Source organism: Equus asinus, chromosome 24, assembly GCF_041296235.1.
Source record: "Equus asinus isolate D_3611 breed Donkey chromosome 24, EquAss-T2T_v2, whole genome shotgun sequence".
NCBI classification, from domain to species: Eukaryota; Metazoa; Chordata; class Mammalia; order Perissodactyla; family Equidae; genus Equus; species Equus asinus.
The window spans coordinates 46,362,026-46,381,878 of NC_091813.1; the positions used below are offsets into that span (position 1 = coordinate 46,362,026).

General features: G+C 41.9%; 1 protein-coding gene across 2 annotated transcripts in view; it reads left to right on the plus strand.

Moving 5' to 3' along the window:
- Positions 1-218: 218 nt before the first annotated feature.
- SLC16A10 (solute carrier family 16 member 10) overlaps positions 219-19,853 on the plus strand; it is a 114,148-nt gene continuing 94,513 nt past the window's right edge. For both annotated transcript variants that reach the window (XM_044757552.2, XM_070496639.1), the window contains exon 1: positions 219-707. In XM_044757552.2, coding sequence (XP_044613487.1) covers positions 425-707 — 283 coding nt within the window. In that variant the 5' untranslated portion in view covers positions 219-424. The remainder of the gene's footprint in view (positions 708-19,853) is intronic.

The following is a 19,853-nucleotide window of genomic DNA, read 5'->3' on the forward strand; positions in this document are numbered from 1 at the left end:
GCGGGGTACCCACCTCCGCGGGCCCAGCCGGCCAGGAGGAGGCCCCGTGGCGGGCGCGCGCGCAGTCACTCGCCCGCACTGGGTCGCGGCGCCGCGGGGGTGTGTGGGGGAGGCGGCCCCGCCTCCACTCTCGCAAACCCGGTCACCTCAGCGTCTGCGGCCACACCCCCAGCGGGGGGCGGGGGGCGTCTTTAAGAGCCCGCCGCCGCCGCCCGCTCGGTCGGGCTGAGCGCCTGGAGGCCCGGGGATTGTTCCTGAGGCGCTCGCCGCCGCCCGCCCGCCCGCCCGCCCGCCGGGGGCTCCACCGCCCTCGCCTCCGCCGCGCTAGCCCGCCGGCCCGGCGCTCGCAGCTCCTCCGCGCGCCCGCCGGGAGCCCGCGTCCCTCGCGCTGCTCCCCCGGCGCCCGAGGTGGCCGCCTCGGGCTATGGTGCCCTCTCAGGAGGAGCCCGCCGCCGAGCGGGGGCCGAGCGAGACGCAGCCGCCCGGCCCCGAGGCGGCCGCCGAGAAGGTGGAGTTAGATCTGGCGGGGCCGGCGGGCGCCGAGCCCCCTCAGCCTCCTGAAGGCGGCCGCGGCTGGCTGGTGATGCTGGCGGCCATGTGGTGTAACGGGTCGGTGTTCGGCATCCAGAACTCCTGCGGGGTGCTCTTCGTGTCCATGCTGAAGACCCTGGGCTCCACGGACGATGACCTGATGGTTTTTAAGACAGGTGAGCGGCGGCGCCGGCCGCGGGCGGCCCCGGGAGGCGGGCGCGGGGCCCCGAGCGCATCCCGCGTGCGGAGTGTGCGCGCCGTCCGGGCGCGCGGTGGGTGCCCGGGGCGGGGGCGCGGGAGAGGTGGGTCTGCGCCGGGGCGCCCGCAGCCTGCCGCTCCCGGGGCCTCGGGGTGCCTGTCTCTCTGTGGACTCCAGATGCAGGGACTGTGTGTTTGGAAACAAGTCGCAGAACTTATTTGCCTTGATCTTCCTGCTTTTCTCTCTGCAGAGGAGGCGCTGAGAGTCTACAGCAGACTTTCCTCTTAATTTTTGAAAACGGACGGAACCTTCCAAACCCAGCGACACCGCACTGTCATTTTTACGGTCTGTTTCGTGACCGTGACGGTTGGGTTTTTGTTCGTCTGCCTCTGGGGCTGCAGAGGGGTGTATGTGTTGGGGGGCCGCCGGGTTGGCGAGGTGCAAGAGATTTAATATGCCAAGGTCACGGGAGTTCCGAAGGGAGCCCTGCAAGAGCCACGGTTTCGTGTTTTTTTTGGGGGGGGGGGCGCGAGGTGCACTTTGTGCTAAACTTGGAAAGCGTAGGAGGCAGCCGGGTTAGGGGCTGGGAAAAGGAAAGTGAGGGGTTGCCCTTTCCTGCTGGGTTCTTTGTCATATTTAACCATATGCCAGTGAAAAAGGTGCAGACTCAACATTTTTTCCCCGGTAGAGCGTTATTACACGATCTGTTGACTAATGAGGCAAAAAACAAGTCCAAGACCTTCTGTGTAACTCGTGTACGTACATTAGTTCACTTCATCCTGCGAGGCAGGCATGGTCGACCCCATTCAGGTGCGACCACTGAAGCTTGGTGAAATAATGTGTTTTGGTGAGTAGCAGAATGGAGACAGAACATACATAACTTAAAGGGCTAAGTGATTTCCATGATAAATCAGGCTCCCTTCCTGCCATTTGGGGAACTTTATATGATTAATAGTCTTTTTTTTAACCTTAATTTTCTGTTATTTTTAGAGTGAATGTTCCTTAGGTCTTTAGCGTGTGTACAAGGAATATGCAAGACTGTTATAACAAATTCTAAGGCAGAGGTAATATTCAGAGTTTTAAAACCTTGTGTAAATAGTATTATACTATATGTATCATTCTGCAATTGGCTCTTCTACTCTGTGTTATGTCTGTGATTTATTCACATAATACCTGAATTTGAGCTGGTAGCTTAAATTCTTTACATTTTAACTCATGGTTTTCTGTTGTATGACCATATTATATATACTTTATTTATGCATTCTCCCTTTAATAGACATTTAGGTTACTTCCACACTTGCTATAAAGAATGCTGCAATGAATATTCTGGTACATTGTCTCTTTGCGCATGTATTGAATAAGGTACCATATTTAACCTGGAATTTCTGTTCCATAAATAGCTCTTGAAGCTGCTGTGTTATGCAGGTCACAGGGCTACGTATGAAAGCGTTAAAAATGTAATATCATATGCTTACTTTTTAAGGAAGGCAGCCATTGGAAAGTTTAGCAGGATAGATATGCATATACAATAGTAAACAAAAATAATTTTGTGCGTTTTCTATATGAGTGTCAGGTATCTGGGAGGGAAAAGCTCAAGGAGGCCAGATTGACAGAGTTAACATTTTATGACTAGGTCCTGCAGCATTTAGCATATTCTTCGGCATCTAGCAGTATTCTTGCCTGGGATTACAGATTCTTAATGCAGTCAAAGCAACAAGACAACAGTCTTTTGTTTACCATTGTTTTTGCAAACTCAGATGAGTAAATCCATTGGTGTCTATGGGTTTTTTTTTCCTCCTTCCTTCCTTCCTTTTTTTTGAGAGAGAGAGTGAGCAACTGCTGGAGAAAGACCATCGTTTTGCCAGGGAGCAGAGTTTGCAGTGTTGAAGCCTCTACCTACCTTCCATCTCCAAAGTTCCTCTTGGCTATAGTGTCCCAGTACTGGGTAGCTGAAGGGGAGGGAAGGGATGGGAACCTGTTCTCTTGAACTTTTTGAAACTGCGTATTTTCAGTTTTGATGAAAATCTTTCTCCATTTACTGCTAAATCCTTGACAGCTTTCAGTTATGTTTGTATAGGCGTGGATGTATATCATATAAATCGTATCAGCAGTTATACAGGTAGGCCAATTGAATACTGAAGATCTTTGTGCTTATCTGCATGACTGCCATGTATGGGTGTGCCCTTGCTCAAAGGTGCCCAACTCGGGGTAAGTGGAGACTGAAAACCAGCCTGTGCTCTGGGTGCCCTTTATCTAAGTCCTACAAAGGAGCCCTATGCACTTGTGACGGGCTCGTACAATCCAGCAGCTAGAGCGAACAATGGCCTTTACTTGGATGCTGTGTAAGACATGTGCAGCAGACACATTTTAGGTCTGAGGAAGAAAACAGATTTAACCTCATTTGTGCAAAAAGGGTGACAAGATAGTCTTTAAGCCAGTTAATGTTGAGATATCTGTGCTTCCCACTGCTGCCCACACGGGTGTTTCATAAAGTCCATCATCTATAACAGGCACTGAAGTATTTGAAAATACCTGCTTTGAAGTTTGTTCAGGCTTTTTCACTTTGATATTCTAATGCTGAGTCATCTGTGATCAAACATGTGCAAACTTCAAGTACAACGCAAAAAATATCTGGAATTGTTTAAGGCTTTTCTTTGTCAAAGTTTTGGTCCATTTTCTATTACCTTATTCTTGATTGATAATCCTGGCGTTAGAGGGCAGTTAATTCTGTCTGCATGTTTTCATTAGCTTCTTCATAGTGAGTAGCTCAAGGATACACAGGGAGGTGGTAATGGAATGGGAACCTAAGTTTCCAAATGATGGTTCACGTTTCTTTTGTTTATTTATTTATTTTAAAGATTGGTGCCTGAGCTAACAAGTGTTACCAATCTTCTCTTTTTTTTTTTTCCTGCTGCTTCTCCCCAAGTTCCCTCAGTACATAGTTGTATATTTTACTTGTGGGTCCCTCTAGTTGTGGCATTTGGGATGCCGCCTCAGCTTGGCCTGGTGAGTGGCACCATGTCCACGCCCAGGACCCAAACCAGTGAAACCCTGGGCCGCCAAAGCGGAGCACTTGAACTTAACCACTCGGCCACGGGGCCGGCCCCTGGTTCATATTTCTTGAGAACTTCCTATGTGCCGGGCCCAGTGCTAAGCACTTTACAGGCAGTCCTATTTAAACCTTCCTGCAACCCTGTGAGATAGGCTTTATGTAATATCTTTCTTTTCAGATGTGGAAACTCAGGCTTACAGAATTTAAGTAAGCAGTGGAGCCAGGATTCAACCTCAGGTTTGTCTGACTCCAGAAGCTGGATTTTTAACGATTGATCATATTGCATTGGCCAGATAAGCCTGTCTGCTAATCCTGTGTTCTTTATGTTGTTGATTAATTCAATATTAGCAATTGATTGAGTGCTATACCTGAATTTCTGGGGTTAGAAAAGAAGTCTGAAAGATTAGGGACCCTGTTTCTTCATCTTACTTTGCTGTCAATAAACAATTGCCGGGCCAGCCATGTGGCCGAGTGGTTAAAGCTCCATGTGCTCTGCTTTGGGGGCCCGGGGTTTGTGGGTTCTGATCCCAGATGTGGACCTACTCCACTCATCGGCCACACTATGGAGTCATCCCACATACAAAGTAGAGGAAGGTTGGCACAGATGTTAGCTGAGAGCTAATCTTCCTCAAACAAAAAAAGAGGAGGATTGGCAAAATATGTTTGCTCAGGGCAAATCTTCTTCCCCAAAAACAAAACAATACAAACCAAAACACAATTGGCACTTGTTGATGTCTCACTAAAATAGATTTTTGAAGCATAGAGTGACTTCCCTGGAGAAACAACATAACTGCCTATGGCATTCGGGCAGAAGTCTGGGGTTTCCTTTGAGGAACCACGATGACTGATCCAAAGCAGGGCAGTGTTTCCAGGCAGAAGTGGAGAGGAACCTTTCCCAGGCTCACCTCACCTCTGCAGGGCTCACTTAACTCTTCTTAGTAACTGATGATCCACCCAAAACTTCTCAGGAAAGGGCCTGAAGAAATTCATTCATACTAAGATATAAGTGAGTTCACATGTCTTAATGTTACTCCTCATTCATTCTACAATGCTTACCAAATATGTGACAGCCTCTATGCTGGGCGCTGAAGATGGATGGTAACTGAAGGGACAAAGTCTGCTGTTCCCAAAGAGCCTTCGATCTGCTGTGGGATGCAAATAAGTAAAAAAGACAGAATACTTCTCTCTGACATTTTCAACATACTGGGACTCAATCTTATTCCATACGGCTGAAATTCTAAGGAAATTCCAGGCAATGGTGGGGGCTGGGAAAGATGTTTGATGGCTTCTTTCTCCATGGTAATAAATCTCACTTTGTGAAATTACGACTTTGGAAAGGGCAAGCAAGCTGAACTCCAAGTTAGGCAGTAGAAGCAATGAAAAATGTTGAGTGCATCACAGCCCCGCTATGTTATCCTGGCTGCCAGTGACATGGTACTCAGATATGCCTCGCTTCTACTGCTGCGGCAGTCCTGTCGGTCAGAGGGAGCAGGCTGAGCTTGAGTTGTCTCTTTTTGGTCAAGTTTTTACCTGTTCATATGTGCAGCTTCTTGCCTGGGTGGAGGAGAATCAGACACTTTTGGGAAAACTAAAACACATAGTACAATAAACTGAACGTTGTTTTCTCTTAGAAATTGCAACTTTGCTTTAACTTTGCAAGATATTGGAAACGCCATTTTTAGCTCCTCCATGGACCTGATAAAGAGCCTAGGGTTCTTTTATCTTCTTGATGCAGTGCTGTGGACGCTCTCTGGAATCTTACTAGGATATTAATCTAGTTTACTCACCTGCTTTCTTCCTGGAGAAAGAAATATATTTCAGTGGTATATTGGCTCTTTAAAAATATCTGTTTAAAACAACTATGTTTTCAGAATCAGTTTTTAGGGTAGTTTGTGGTATCCTTTTGAAGAAATTACGTCTTCGTGGTCCAGAGGCTTTATCGGGAAGACTTCTGCTTCTCTCAGTAATTACCAAAATGTGCTCCTTAATAGCCTTTCTTTAAAGTAGAGGTCTATGGTTAAATAAGTTTGGGAAACACTGCACGTTGTCCTCATCTCTTGGATATTTAAAGGACAAATCAAGGTATTAAAAATTCACTAGTTTTATCAAGAATGCAATACCATTCACAATCACAACAAAAAGAACAAAATACCTCCGGGTAAATTTAACTGAGCAAGTGAAGGACCTATATAATGAAAATTACAAGGCCTTTCTGAGAGAATTGGATGACGACATAAGGAGATGGAAAGACATTTCATGCACACGGATTGGAAGAATAAACATAGTTAAAATGTCCGTTCTACTTAAAGCAATCTACAGATTCAACGCTATCCCAATCAGAATCCCAATGACATTCTTTACAGAAATGGAACAAAGAATCCTAAAATGCATATGGGTCAACAAAAGACCCCGAATTGCTAAAGCAATCCTGAGAAAAAAGAACAAAATGGGAGGCATCACAATCCCTGACTTCAAAACATACTACAAAGCTGCAGTAATCAAAACAGCATGGTACTGGTACAAAAACAGGTGCACACATCAATGGAACAGAATTGAAAGCCCAGAAATAAAACCACACATCTTTGGAGAGCTTATCTTCGACAAAGGAGCTGAGGGCATACAAAGGAGAAAAGAAAGTCTTTTCAACAAATGGTGCTGGGAAAACTGGAAAGCCATATGTAAAAGAATGAAAATTGACCATTCTTTTTCACCATTCACCAAAATAAACTCAAAATGGATCAAAGACCTAAAGCTGAGACCTGAAACCATAAGGCTTCGAGAAGAAAACGTAGGCAGTACACTCTGTGACATCAGTATTAAAAGGATCTTTTCGGACACCATGTCTTCTCAGACAAGGGAAACAATAGAAAAACAAATGGACTTCATCAGACTAAAGAGCTTCTTCAAGGCAAATGAAAACAGGATTGAAACAAAAAAACAACCCACTAACTGGGAAAAAATATTTGCAAGTCATATATCTGACAAAGGCTTAATATCCATAATATATAAAGAACTCTCACAACTCAACAACAGAAAATCAAACAACCCAATCAAAAAATGGGCAGGAGACATGAACAGATATTTCTCCAAAGAAGATATACGGATGGCCAATAGGCACATGAAAAGATGCTCATCATTGCTGATCATCAGGGAAATGCAAATCAAAACTACACTAAAATATCACCTTATACCCATTAGAATGACAAAAATATCTAAAACTAATAGTAGCAAATGTTGGAGAGGTTGTGGAGAAAAAGGAACCCTCATATACTGCTGGTGGGAATGCAAACTAGTGCAGCCACTATGGAAAACAGTATGGAGATTCCTCAAAATATTAAAAATAGAACTACCATAAGATCCAGCCATTCCACTACTGGGTATCTATCCAAAGAGCTTGAAGTCAGCAATCCCAAAAGTCCCATGCACCCCAATGTTCATTGCAGCATTATTTACAATAGCCAAGACATGGAAGCAACCCAAGTGCCCATCAACAGACGAATGGATAAAGAAAATGTGGTACATATATACAATGGAATACTACTCAGCTGCAAAACAGAACAAAATCATTCCATTTGCAATAACATGGATGGACCTTGAGGGAATTATGTTAAGTGAAATAAGCCAGCTAGAGAAGGATAATCTGTGTATGACTCCCCTCATATGAAAAATTTAAAAATGTCGACTAAGACAACAGTTTAGTGGATACCAGGGGAAAGGTGGGGTGGGGGGTGAGCACAAAGTGTGAAGTGGTGCACCTACAACACGAATGACAAACATTAATGTACAACTGAAATTTCACAAGAGTGTAACCTATTATTAACTCAATAAAAAAAAAAATTCACTAGTTTTAAAGAAAAATGGACTATCAGAAAGGTCCCCAAAGGGATGCTCTTTGGCTGCAATCTTTAACGCAACTCTGCCTTCCCTGTGTGGAGGTAGATTGCTCTTCAGATGTAATCATAAAGTAGGATTTTTAATAGCATGTAGCGATGAATGCATCTTGCAGCACCTCTCCATATAGTCTTACCAGCACCTCTGAAACTTCAAGTCAGTTAGTGCTTCCTGAAAGTTTTTTTTTAGAAAAAGTCTCCACGTTTACAGTTATGCTGCTATCTACATACTGTAGTTGTATGTTACACCTAAACTTAACACAGGAGGTTTTGGCTGTAGTTCACAACTGATCTGCTATGTCTGGCCTTTATGCTAAGGGCTTTTTGTGTGTGTGTGGAAAGCTGTCTGTATAACCATCTATAAATCTTAGGAAAGTTTTTAGTAATGGTTCTTTGTGGAGCTGGTTACAGTGAATGAATGATCAGGTTCATGGTCCTGTCCATCTTTCACTGTAAGATAAATACCTGACCTTGTTTGCACCGGAAGAGAGGTTGAAAAGCTAAGAGAACTCACTTATGGCAGCTGTTATGCTTGAATTTCCTTCGTTCTCCTCCATCTTAAAAGATCCAACCTTATATTCCATGTAAATTCATCTAAACTGCCTGCTAAAATAAGTCATTAGGACGTAAAAACGGTTCCAGGATTTTGGAATAATAAAGAAATGAGTGTGGTATGAGCATTTCATATTCCATTTCCAGAATGTTTGTGAATTCAGAGCAAGACTGAATAGTGTGAATAGTGTATTGTGAATTTTAATTAAATATAACAATATTAGTATTCCTGTGGTGTTTTATCATGGGATTTTTATCAATAAAATTAACTGCCAAAAGGACCAAATCAACCTAAAATAAAAGCATAACAGAATTATGTCAGGAGAGCTTTTGAGGTGTCTTTTAGAATAAATTGTCCTCTGTGCTCTTGGTGTGACTTGCTGGATCTTTTTATGCGGTCCTTATTGAATCCATGGTGCGGTTCCTTGAGGCTTAGTCCCAGGCCATGTCCTTGCTTCACTTTTCCTGCCTTCCTTGGGTGTCTCATACACCCTGTGGCTCAAGCCCCTATCTTGGGGTTCTTAGTTTGAAATCTTTTCTCTGTGTTCAAGACCCATACTTACTGTTTCTGGTCAGTTCCATTTGGATGCATCGTACTCAACTAAAATGAACTCAGTTTTTAGCTGCCCCATATAATCTTCACTTATCACCGAAAAACAACAGCCCACCTGCAAATAGACATAACATATCTTCTGAATTCTCTCAGTGCATGACATCTCTGGTGCTTAAGTTAGAAACCTGGAATTCATCTTAATTCTTTATTTCTCCCCTTTCCTTACCTATATTATTACATTAGACAAAGTCCTTTTGTGTTTACTTTCTTAATACCTCATAAACCAATCCCTTCTTTTCCTTTACTGCTGTGTCTTAATTTGTGCCTTCATTACTCTTGGCCTCAACTGTTGTCATACCCTTTCTCTTGTCTACCTGGCCTTTGTTATGCACCTGAGTGATTTTTCTAAACATTGGACTGCATCATTTTTCTGTTGCAAAGCTGTCAGTGATACCCATTACTTCTAGGAAAATGTTGAACTCCTTACGCCGAAGGCTTTCAAGCTTGACCCTCACCTGACCTTCTAGCCTCACTCTTACCGTGCTCTCTTCTTGCTCTTTATGTTCCAGAAAGCTGAGGGTCCTTTGCACTTTCTGGAATTTGTTCTGCTGCGTTTTGTGTCCGTGCCTTTATCTGTACCACTCTTCTCTTCACTGTGCTCGTTAGTCCTTGTAAGATTCTGATGAAGTGGCTGGCCATTTTATTCCTTTTGTCACAATGGTGGGACAAAATGATTTTATGCAACTGTTGTTAGATTTTTGATGCCCTCAGAATGTTTTGGGGGTAGCATGAATTCAAATGAGCTATGAATTAAGCTTGAAGTGGAAGACAGAGAACTAATTTCAACCTAGTCTAATCTAGCATTCTGTGAAAGGCATTTTAAAGATGATACATATTTGCTTAAGTGATAATTTGCATGGTTTACCATAAAGAAAGGGCTTTCATATACATTACTTAATTTTATCTTTTAGAGTAGCCTTGTAGTGTGTCATTACCTCCATTTATAGATAAGGAAGTTGCAGCTTGCACAGTTTAGAGTTGGGCCACATGATATCAGTGTTCACATCCATTATGTTGAATTTAGGAGCATCTTTTTTTAGCTGGGTAAAAATTTGTACTTAGGTCAAAGTTGTCCTGAAATGTAGAACCCTGCCTTTTTTTCCCCTTGTAACTATTTTCTGCATGTTTACCTATATGTTCTCTAGAACCTTAATAGTGTCTCTACACAAGTTATCACAAATCCTTTGAAGTTGTTTTTGGAATAGCATTCCATTTAGTGTTATTACAAACTAACTACAGATCTGATCTCATTCAAATTAAGCAAACAAACCTTAACAAAAACAAACTAAACCCCTGACACTACTGGAACAGTCAGCTCACCACAGCTGTGTGTACCTGCCTAGCCTGGTGCCACCCACGCAGGAACTGTGGGTGTTTTTATTGGCAGTGATTCAGAAGGAGCACTTCCAGCATTCTCTGGGAGCTGGACAGACCCACCACACAAGAGCCAGCCCCACTGACACTGGAGTGATGGAGAAAACAGTGCTTTCAAATGTACATGTACTGAGTATGCACGATCTTACCTTCTTTGCTAAGGTTAGCATTAACAGCAAAGATAATTCCCCACCTTGTGTACAGAGCTAGAACTAAAGAGCTGAGGAACTGATTTGCTTTATTCCCAAGTTGGAAGTTTTTTTCCTTTTTAATTATGGGGATATATGTGAAATAATGTTTGTGGACCAAAGCAGTGTTTCTAACCCCCTTTGTTCCCTCTTACTAAACATAACAATTTCATAGTCCTTGAAAATTTTGATACATACCTCCAAGGATAGTTTACCTTTTGAGTGAGAATCCCTAATATTCAGAATATAAAGCCATGCTTCTGTATTTATCCACCAACTAAGATTTTGTCACTTTACTTTTAGTTGTATTATGGAAATAATTAGGATTCTTTTTTTGTTTCTTAAACTCAAAATTATGATATTGAATATGCTTTTTTGTTTTTCTCCCCAAAGCCCCAGTACCTAGTTGTATATCCTAGTTGTAGGTCATTCTAGTTCTCCGTGGGAGGCTGCCGCAGCGTATCTTGATGAGCAGTGTGTAGGTCTGCGCCCAGGATCCGAACCAGTGAACCCTGGGCCGCTGAAGTGGAACGCGTGAACCAACCGCTCGGCCACGGGCCCAGCCCCTTGAATATGGTTTTTGAAACTATGCCTCCCTGGAACTTCTGATAGCTCCTCCTGGTGAGGGGGAACTGTGCTGCATTCCTCCTGCAGTCCCCCTGCTTGAGAAGCATTTAAACTCAGTTCAAGGCTTTTACATCACTAGATAATTAAATCTAAGTGAAATTAGTGGATAAAAGGGAAAGATGCACTGGTCTGCAGTTTAGCTATTACACATTTTTTGCTAAAGAGTAAATTGTATCAACAGTATTCTGTTTGTGTTCAGAAAGTCAAATTTATTCTTGTGACAAACTTAGACTGGCTCCAAAAACCAATTGTGAGATACGTTTTATAAAAATAGAAAACCCCTACTCATTAAGTGGAGATATTTATTGACTTTTCTGGTTAGATAGGTGTTAATGCCAAGTCGGGTGGGTTAGTCTGGTAACTGTTTTTAATAGCGAAAACCTTTTCATCTTGCTTAATTATCCTTTTTATTAGTTTTGACTTCATGTTCCAGTGTTGAATGGCAGCATCTCAGAGGATTCGCATTTGTCAATGGATATTTAAACAACAACATTCCACAAAGTTCATTGATGTTTTAGTGCAAATGGGGGGCAGAAAGTTGTCATTGTTGTCCTGTCATAATGTAATACCCAAACCTTGGCAGCAATGCCCCCAACTCCGTAGTTATCCCTGAATGCCAGGTTTTTGGGTTTTTTACTTTCTGATGGTTTGTCTATATAGCTTCTAATTTTTCTACGTTGAATAAGTGTTGCTTTTATAATGGTAAAAATATTAATATTATAAAAAACTCACCATTAGCATTAGAAATATTAACTTTCATAACTGTAATAGTAAACTTGTCCTAAGAAACTGTTTTGTAGGGATAAATGATAGATTTATGGAGTTTCAGTTGTAGGTATTATGTTTTGTCTCCTTGTACTCAGAGAAAAATGTTAATTATGGAATAGGCTGGAACTAATAAAGGGACCTGATTTTAAATAAGATCAGGTTATTTGGCTGCATTTTGTTTTTGGATCAAAACGGAGGTATTTAACATCAAAGGGACAATCATTAAGAGCTAGACCATGCAGTGCTAACCGCCCTGAGCCCCAGCCAGACTCTGGCTGGTACTTTTCTTTTTCGGGGTGTAAAAGTGATAGAGAAGGCTCGGAAGAGATAATAGACTCATGATTGTGTTTGTATGCATAACTACATAGGAAACATTAAATCCAGAGTTGATAAATAGCGTTTAACCTAAAATCATCTTATTTTGGTGGTTCTTACGTGTTTCTGGTACACAGGCTGCTTGTATGTGGGTCAAAGGCAAATAGACCATTTCCCCACATTTTGTTGCTGGCCACCAGAAAAAAATCTCAGAGGGTCCTTGCCTGGATAAAAAATGATTATATTTTAAATGTTTATTTAAACTAAAAGATTTGAAGTAATGCTTTTTAGTGATGTAAATTTTCTATCAGTATGTTTAAGGGCCACCTAGAAAATTCTTTTTAAAACATGAGAGTGTATTATTTCTTTCAATAAACTTGTATCTGTGGATGATACTCAGTGGGACTGAAGACTGACCCTTTTCCAGAAATGCTGTGAAATTGTCTACAGAAATCTGCCTGTATCTAATGAAAAAAGAAATTGTAGTAAGTTCAGTTTTATTAGTTTAGAATTTGTAATTATTTGGAAAGGGATTTGTTTTATCTAGAGTTATTTGTGTTTTTCACACATTCCTACAGATGAAGCATTATAAGGAGCCTTCCTGAAAGAACACACTCCTTTCAAGCACTTTTTTCAACGAAGCCAAGGAATATCAAGCTTTAACTCTTTTACTTTAAATTTTCAACTTATGCATACATATGCATGTTGTCATGTGTGTATAGATGTCATCAGTACGGGGCCATAATCCCTTATCTGAAACTCTTGGGGCCATATATGTTTTGAGATTCAGATTTTTTTTGATTTAAAAAAAGTAACCAGGTCCATACACCTATATTTTTTAACATCCCCCAGGGGAGTCTGAGGCAGCACCCTGTAATCAAATACACTGATATTTATGCAGCAAAATATATAGCTATTCAGAGTAAGTGGGACACGTGGAGGACATAAATAGCCTCATATCAGTTCAGATCATGTTTTGCTTCCAAGTGAGTGTTGATACCATCTTAGAAAAAACTTTGGGTTTGGGATTTCAGAATTACAAATAAGAAATTGTAGATTTATACATAAATATTTACTTTTGTTTTCTGTTTCTCATTGAATGCTCTTCATATCACTTAATGTACCTATGTAATGTTTTCAGTAAGTGTGGTATTCTACCATATACTGGTCTACCCTAGTTACTCAACCAGGCTTCCTTTGCTGGGTGTTTGAATGTCAGACAGTCTTACGCAATGTAAGTAGCATATCTATATACATCTTTGAACAAATTTTTTTCTTTTTTTAAGGAAGATTAGCCCTGAACTAACATCTGCCAATCCTCCTCTTTTGGCTGAGGAAGACTGGCCCTGAGCTCACATCCGTGCCCATCTTCCTCTACTTTATATGTGGGACGCCTACCACAGCATGGCTTGCCAAGTGGTGCCATGTCCGCACCTGGGATCTGAACTGGTGAACCCCGGGCCGCCAAAGTGGAACGTGCGCACTTAACTGCTGCACCACCAGGCCGGCCCCTGAACAAATTTTTTTTTCTCCTTTGGATTGCTTCCTTGGGGTGTACATCCAAAAGTACGATTACTGGTTCAAAGGGTATGAACAACTTTATGACACTTGTTACCATTGCCAGATTGTTCTTTAGAGAACTTGAACTAGTTTACTGTTCACCAGCAATAATACACTGGCTTCCTGAAAGCCTTACCAATGTTAGGTTTTATTTTTATTATTTATTTTTAATATTTGCTAATTTGATAAGTGCCAATGGTATTTTTAAAAATTAGTTTTAAATCGTATTTTATTGCTTTTAGGGCTGTGTGTTTTCCCAGTTTTTGAGCCCTTCAGAAGCAGCAAATGGCTTGGCAATTTTATATAATATCTGGGAATACAAGTGGAAACATACCAGTGAATATTAGAGTAAAACTTTCTTATCACAGGTGGGAATATGAGGAAGGCCTGAGGTTATCCTAGCCCTTAGATTCTCAGGTGACATACCTTGGCAGGTGGAGCACACCCTTGTCCCCTTTCCTCTGCTCTCTTAGCCCAGATGTTGATCAAGGCCTTTCTTGGGGCTTGAGTGTGGGGATGTAAATTAACCATCAGGACACTTGGCCATGAGGACTTCCTGACTCTTCCAGGTGACAACTCACCCTTCAAGTCTGCAAGGCAGCCTGGTGTCTTCTCTCTCTGTGTTGTTGCCTTGCCTCAACCTCCTCTGGACCCAGCTAATTCTGTTGAAAATAGCTTTAATTAATTAATTTGGGTGTATGTGTGTTTAAAATTACTTTTTGCTTTTACTTATTTCTAAAAGAGATATAGAAAACATTTAACTTATTGAGCACAAACTATGTGCTAGGGGCCATGCAAGAAACAAATGAATTTGACCTATTCCATACTCTTGGGAGGTTATGAGGGGAGACAAAATGATATGGCATAAATAATTCTACAGCAACATGCTACACATGCCAAATGCAGTGTAACAAGACAGAGAATTTTAGAGGAAGGCAAAATGACTTCTGACTGAGCTGATGTGGGAAGGCTTCTTGGAGGAAGCTTTTGGGTTAGGCTTTAAAGGATTGGTACACTTTCCTCAGCAGATTTAGCAGAAAAAGATATACCAGGTGAAGGTACAAGGCCTGGCAAAGGCTAGGAGGCAGTCTGACAACGAATGTCATACTGTGCTTTACTGTGTATTTTATATTGTCTTGTTTTATCTATCCAGTAATCTTCTGATGTAACTGCTGTTGTGATCCTCATGTTTTAGATGGGCAACCGAGGCTGGGAAGTAGTGGGGCTGGATTTGAACTTAAGTCTGGCTTCAGGTCCCAGGTTCTTTATACCCAGCTACACACTGGACTTATTAAGTGAGTGACAAAGAGTTTGGTTTGGCTAGAGCCAAGGACATAAAGTGGAAAGTCACAGAAGATAGGCTGGAAAAGAATGATGGAGCTGAGGAATGGAGACTTTGAATCCCGAGTTAAGAGGTTTGGACATTATTTAATAGACAGGCAATGGGGAGATAGCAAGGGTTTCTGACGTATGCCTCAGAAAGATGTGACTGGGTTGCAGAGGGAGTGAAATAGGAGGAACGTCAATTACAAAGTCCTTGGCTGAGAGCTGGGTGAGATTTGAGGTACAGAAGTGGTAATAGGGAAGGTAAAGGTAAAGGAAGGGACAGATGAGACATTTCAAAGGACAGACTGGGGGAATTTTGGCAAATGGTGGGTGTGGACGGTGATACGTAAACAGAGATGCCTGCATCTGGAGCCTGCTTTTTAATACTTTCTTTTTTCTTTTTTTTTTGAGGAAGATTAGCCCTGAGCTAACTACCACCAGTCCTCCTCCTTTTTGCCGAGGAAGCCTCACCCTGAGCTAACATCCGTGCCCGTCTTCCTCTCTTCCTCTACCCCATATGTGGGACGCCTACCACAGCATGGCATGCCAAGCGGTGCCATATCCGTACCCGGGATCCAAACCGGCGGACCCCTGGCCACTGAGAAACGGAACGTGCGAAATTAACTGCTACGCCACTGGGCCGGCCCCATGCATTTTAATACTTTTTGAGCTGGGATCCCCACATTTTCATTTTGTCCTGGGCCCTACTAGTTACCTAGACACTCCTGGATGGTGCTGTTGTCAGGACCAGGGGCATGAGGAGGATGAGTTGACAGGGAAAGTCTGACACAGCTGTTAGACATGTAGAGTGTTAAATGCCAATAGGCATCCTCTATGATGAGAGGATGATGTCAGGCACATAACTGAAAATGCAAACCTGAAGCCTCAGAGTGAAGCTGAAGCCAGGGGTAGAGCTTTAGAAAGAACATACGTCTCTAAGAGGAGCACGATGTAACAACAGAAAGCCAGAAATTCTGTCTCAGGCATACCCTGGGGCTGCTTCTAGGTAGTTTAGTTAGTTTCCATTGAAATCATCATCTTTAAAAGTAACAAAACTTCATTCCTTAAAAATCTTCCCATGGGCTGGCCCAGTGGCACAACGGTTAAGTTTGCATGTTCTGCTTCCGTGGCCTGGGGTTTGCCGGTTCGGATCACAGGTGCAGACCTAGCACCACTTGTCAAGCCATGCTGTGGCAGGTGTCCTATGTATAAAGTAGAGGAAGTGGGCACACATGTTAGCTCAGGGCCAGTCTTCCTCAGCAAAAAGAGGAGGATTGGTGGCAGATGTTAGCTCAGGGCTAATCTTCCTCAAAGAAAAACAAAAAATCTTTCCAGCATTTAGATTTCTCTAATTTAGATTTGCAACTTTCCAAAGGTCAGAATTGTATTTTTACTATCATTGTCTTAAATATTTCTAAAATTTAGTCCTAAGACTTAGTTATTTTTTCCTTTTAACACAGCCTCTAAGACTATTGGCATTTACTCTTTCCTTCATGATGTAATTAAGCCAATCTGTAAGTCTTTTTTGTTTTTAAAGATTGGCACTTGAGCTAACATCTGTTGCCAATCTTCTTTTTTTTTTTCTTCTTCTCCCCAAAGCCCCCCAGTACTTAGTTCTATATTCTAGTTGTAGGTCCTTCTGGTTGTGTTATGTGGGACGCTGCCTCAGCATGGCCGGATGAGCAGTGCCAGGTCTGCGCCCAGGATCCGAACTGGCCAAATCCTGGGCCACCAAAGCAGAGTGCATGAACTTAACCACTCAGCCATGGGGCCAGCCCTGAAAGTCTTATTTTCAAGATGTTCTAGACAAAGAGACTGTGCAAATAGCTTAGAATAATTCCAATTAATTTATGTACTTCAAATTTAAAGTATTTTCTTTTAAGATTTTATTTTTTTATTTTTCCTTCTTCTCCCCAAAGCCCTCCAGTACATAGTTGTATATTCTAGTTGTAGATCCTTCTGGTTGTGCTATGTGGGACACTGCCTCAGCATGGCCTGAGGAGTGGTGTCATGTCTGCACCCAGGATCCGAACTGGTGAAAAACTCTGGGCCGCCAAAGTGGAGCCTGTGAATCCAGCCACTTGGCCACGGGGCCAGCCTCTAAATTGAAAGTATTGACAGTGGTAGAAAACTCGTTCAACAGGTAGATGGTATTATCTTGTAGATCAGTCTTTGCAGAGTTTAGTAACTGAGTCAGCTGCTTTGTTCACAACTCATAATGAAAACGGCTAACTTTTGAATGTAGGCTTACTCTAAAATGTTGTCTAGGAAAGGTACTAGAAAACTAGAATAAATGAAATTAAGTTCTCTGTTGACTAGCACTGGGGTGGAATATTGTACAGTTTGTTAAAAAACATGACTTGCTTTTTTGCACGCTCACGCTAGACATCTGAGGTTTGACAGGGGGAGGAGGAGGTGTCACCTTGTGCTCACTGGCCAGGAACAGACTCGGTCCTAGTTGAGAAAATAAGTGGGCACTGGCTACACACAGATGTGTTTTGCCTTAGTTTCCTGTCACACAGCTTAGCAGTGGGACTCAAGTAAGATAATGGAATGTCAAGTGCTTTTAAACGCATAAAGCACTACAGATATGTCAGACACTGTTGTTACTGAGCAGGTTGGCACGGTGCCTGTATGCGGGCGTGTGTGCTCACTCACGTGCTGCGCTGTAAACTCTCACGTCCTGAATTGCTGTCTTGTGATTGAAGCCCAGCTGCAGGTGCTGGAAGTGCAGTGACCCTGGAGGCAGAACCAGTAAAGGCAGAGGTGGAGAAAAGGGAATCGATAGTTGTGCAGGAAGAGGATATCTGCCTTTTTTTGCAAGTCCAGACACCCTTCCTCTTGCAGTAACAGTTTCGTCTTTTAATATCATTTGGCTTCATTTAGGAGGTCTGTATTAGCAGTTGGCAGGGGTGAGGGCAGTATTTGGGCCATGCTTGTGTGTTGTTGTGCTTGTTGGGATGAACGGAAGTACTGGCTCGCTCACGAGTAAATTTGATATCTAACAATTATGGGGAGAGGAGGAAAAAAGTCCAGCTGAAGCATTGTTTCCTCAGAGTTTGAGAAGCAGAAGCCATATAGCCTTTTAAATCCCATGCCATCACAGACACAAAGACACCAGACACAGAGACTTGCTGAGAGCCAAGGTAGGGATGGCAAAAGAGCCATGTATGTTTTGGTATTGACTTCAAAACACATTGTTTCCTGTAACTTAGTGTTTGTTGTGTGTAAGTTATAATAATTAGTTTTGTATATGTGGTAGTTGGTTTTTGTAACTGACTAGGAAACACATGCTGAGCCGTTTAAATCAAAAGGCAGACTATTACTCTTTTTGGAAAAACATTGGGTACAAATTAATGCTTAGTTCAATTAATCTGTCTTCTACCTCTAATTCATTATGATGACTTTGGGTGTCTGGTGGCAACTGAGAATGGGTTATGGAAAAACATCAAGGCAATGTATTCCCCATTATTTATGGTCACTTAAGAGGATAAATTAATCATTGGTCACTAATCTTTGGATAATTACTCTATGTAGCTGGAAATATCCTTAGTTTTTTGGAAAGCGAGTGAGTGAGTTAGTAGAACTGTCAAAATTGATCAGCTTTTCTAAGTCTAACAATAAGTGAGGGGAAACCAGCTGCCTTCAACCTTTTCTCCCCTGTGGTGTAGCATGATCATTCTATAACTCTGGAAACTGCATGTGGACCCACAGAGAAAGTACATTAATACACTACCTTGTGGTTTTCAGGTAGGCATTCAAAGCCTTATCCCAGCTGAGGATTAACAGAGCAGCCTTAACAGGTAAAGGCTTGCAACCTGTTCATGTGTTTTTGGTTACTAGAATTAGGCAAGTTAATAACACCATAGAATAGGTTTGAATATAGATTGTTTAGGAAGTGTGTCTTTGGGTGACAGCGATTCTATTTATTTATGCATTAAATAAATAAATATTTTGAAGGAGTCAACATTGTTTAAATACCGTATTTATTAGATGGTATGGGTGCGAGTGGGAATAAAGAAAAATGTACATTTAAATTCCAAGGAAAAAAAAAAGGAGGAAGTCCTTGCCTTGTGTTTTCCACATGAGGACAGTGTTTCAAAGGCAGACCAGTGTCCACCTTTTGGAGTTTGAGGTCTTCATTCAGGAGATTCTCAAAGAATCTTTATATTTGAGAGCAAATGAGGTTGCAATGCAGGTGGAATCAGAGACATACTACTTATTTATCACAATCAAAATCCTGTCATTTTCGGGGCTGGCCCTGTGGCGGAGTGGTGAAGTTCGTGCGCTCTGCTTTGGTGGCGCAGAGTTTTGCCGCTTTGGATCCTGGGTGCGGACATGGCACCGCTCATCAAGCCATGCTGAGGTGGCATCCCACGTGCCACCACTAGAAGGACCCACAACTAAAAGAAAATAGACAACTGTATACTGGGAGGCTTTGGGGGGAAAAAGGAAAAATAAAATCTTTAAAAAACAAAACAAAACAAAATCCTACCGTTTTAATAATAACAAAATTCACCTACTTACATTATCAATTGTTGCCTTGATAAGATTTCTGGAAATAAAACATAATTCTGCTATGTATTGCTGCCAATCAGTAGAGAAGGATGTCTGTCATTGTGAGAAACACTACATATGCTATTTTTGGGATTGAATTACCTTAGAGCTAAAATACAACTTAGGACTTTAGAATACAAATGCAGATTTAGAAATCTAAACTAGGACGCATTTTAGAAGACTCACTTTAATTTTTAAAGGTCAACTTTAGTGAGGGATAGTTTACATATGATAAAATTCACCAATTTTAAGCCTACAATTTGATGAGTTCTGACAAATGTATACAGTCATCAACCACCGT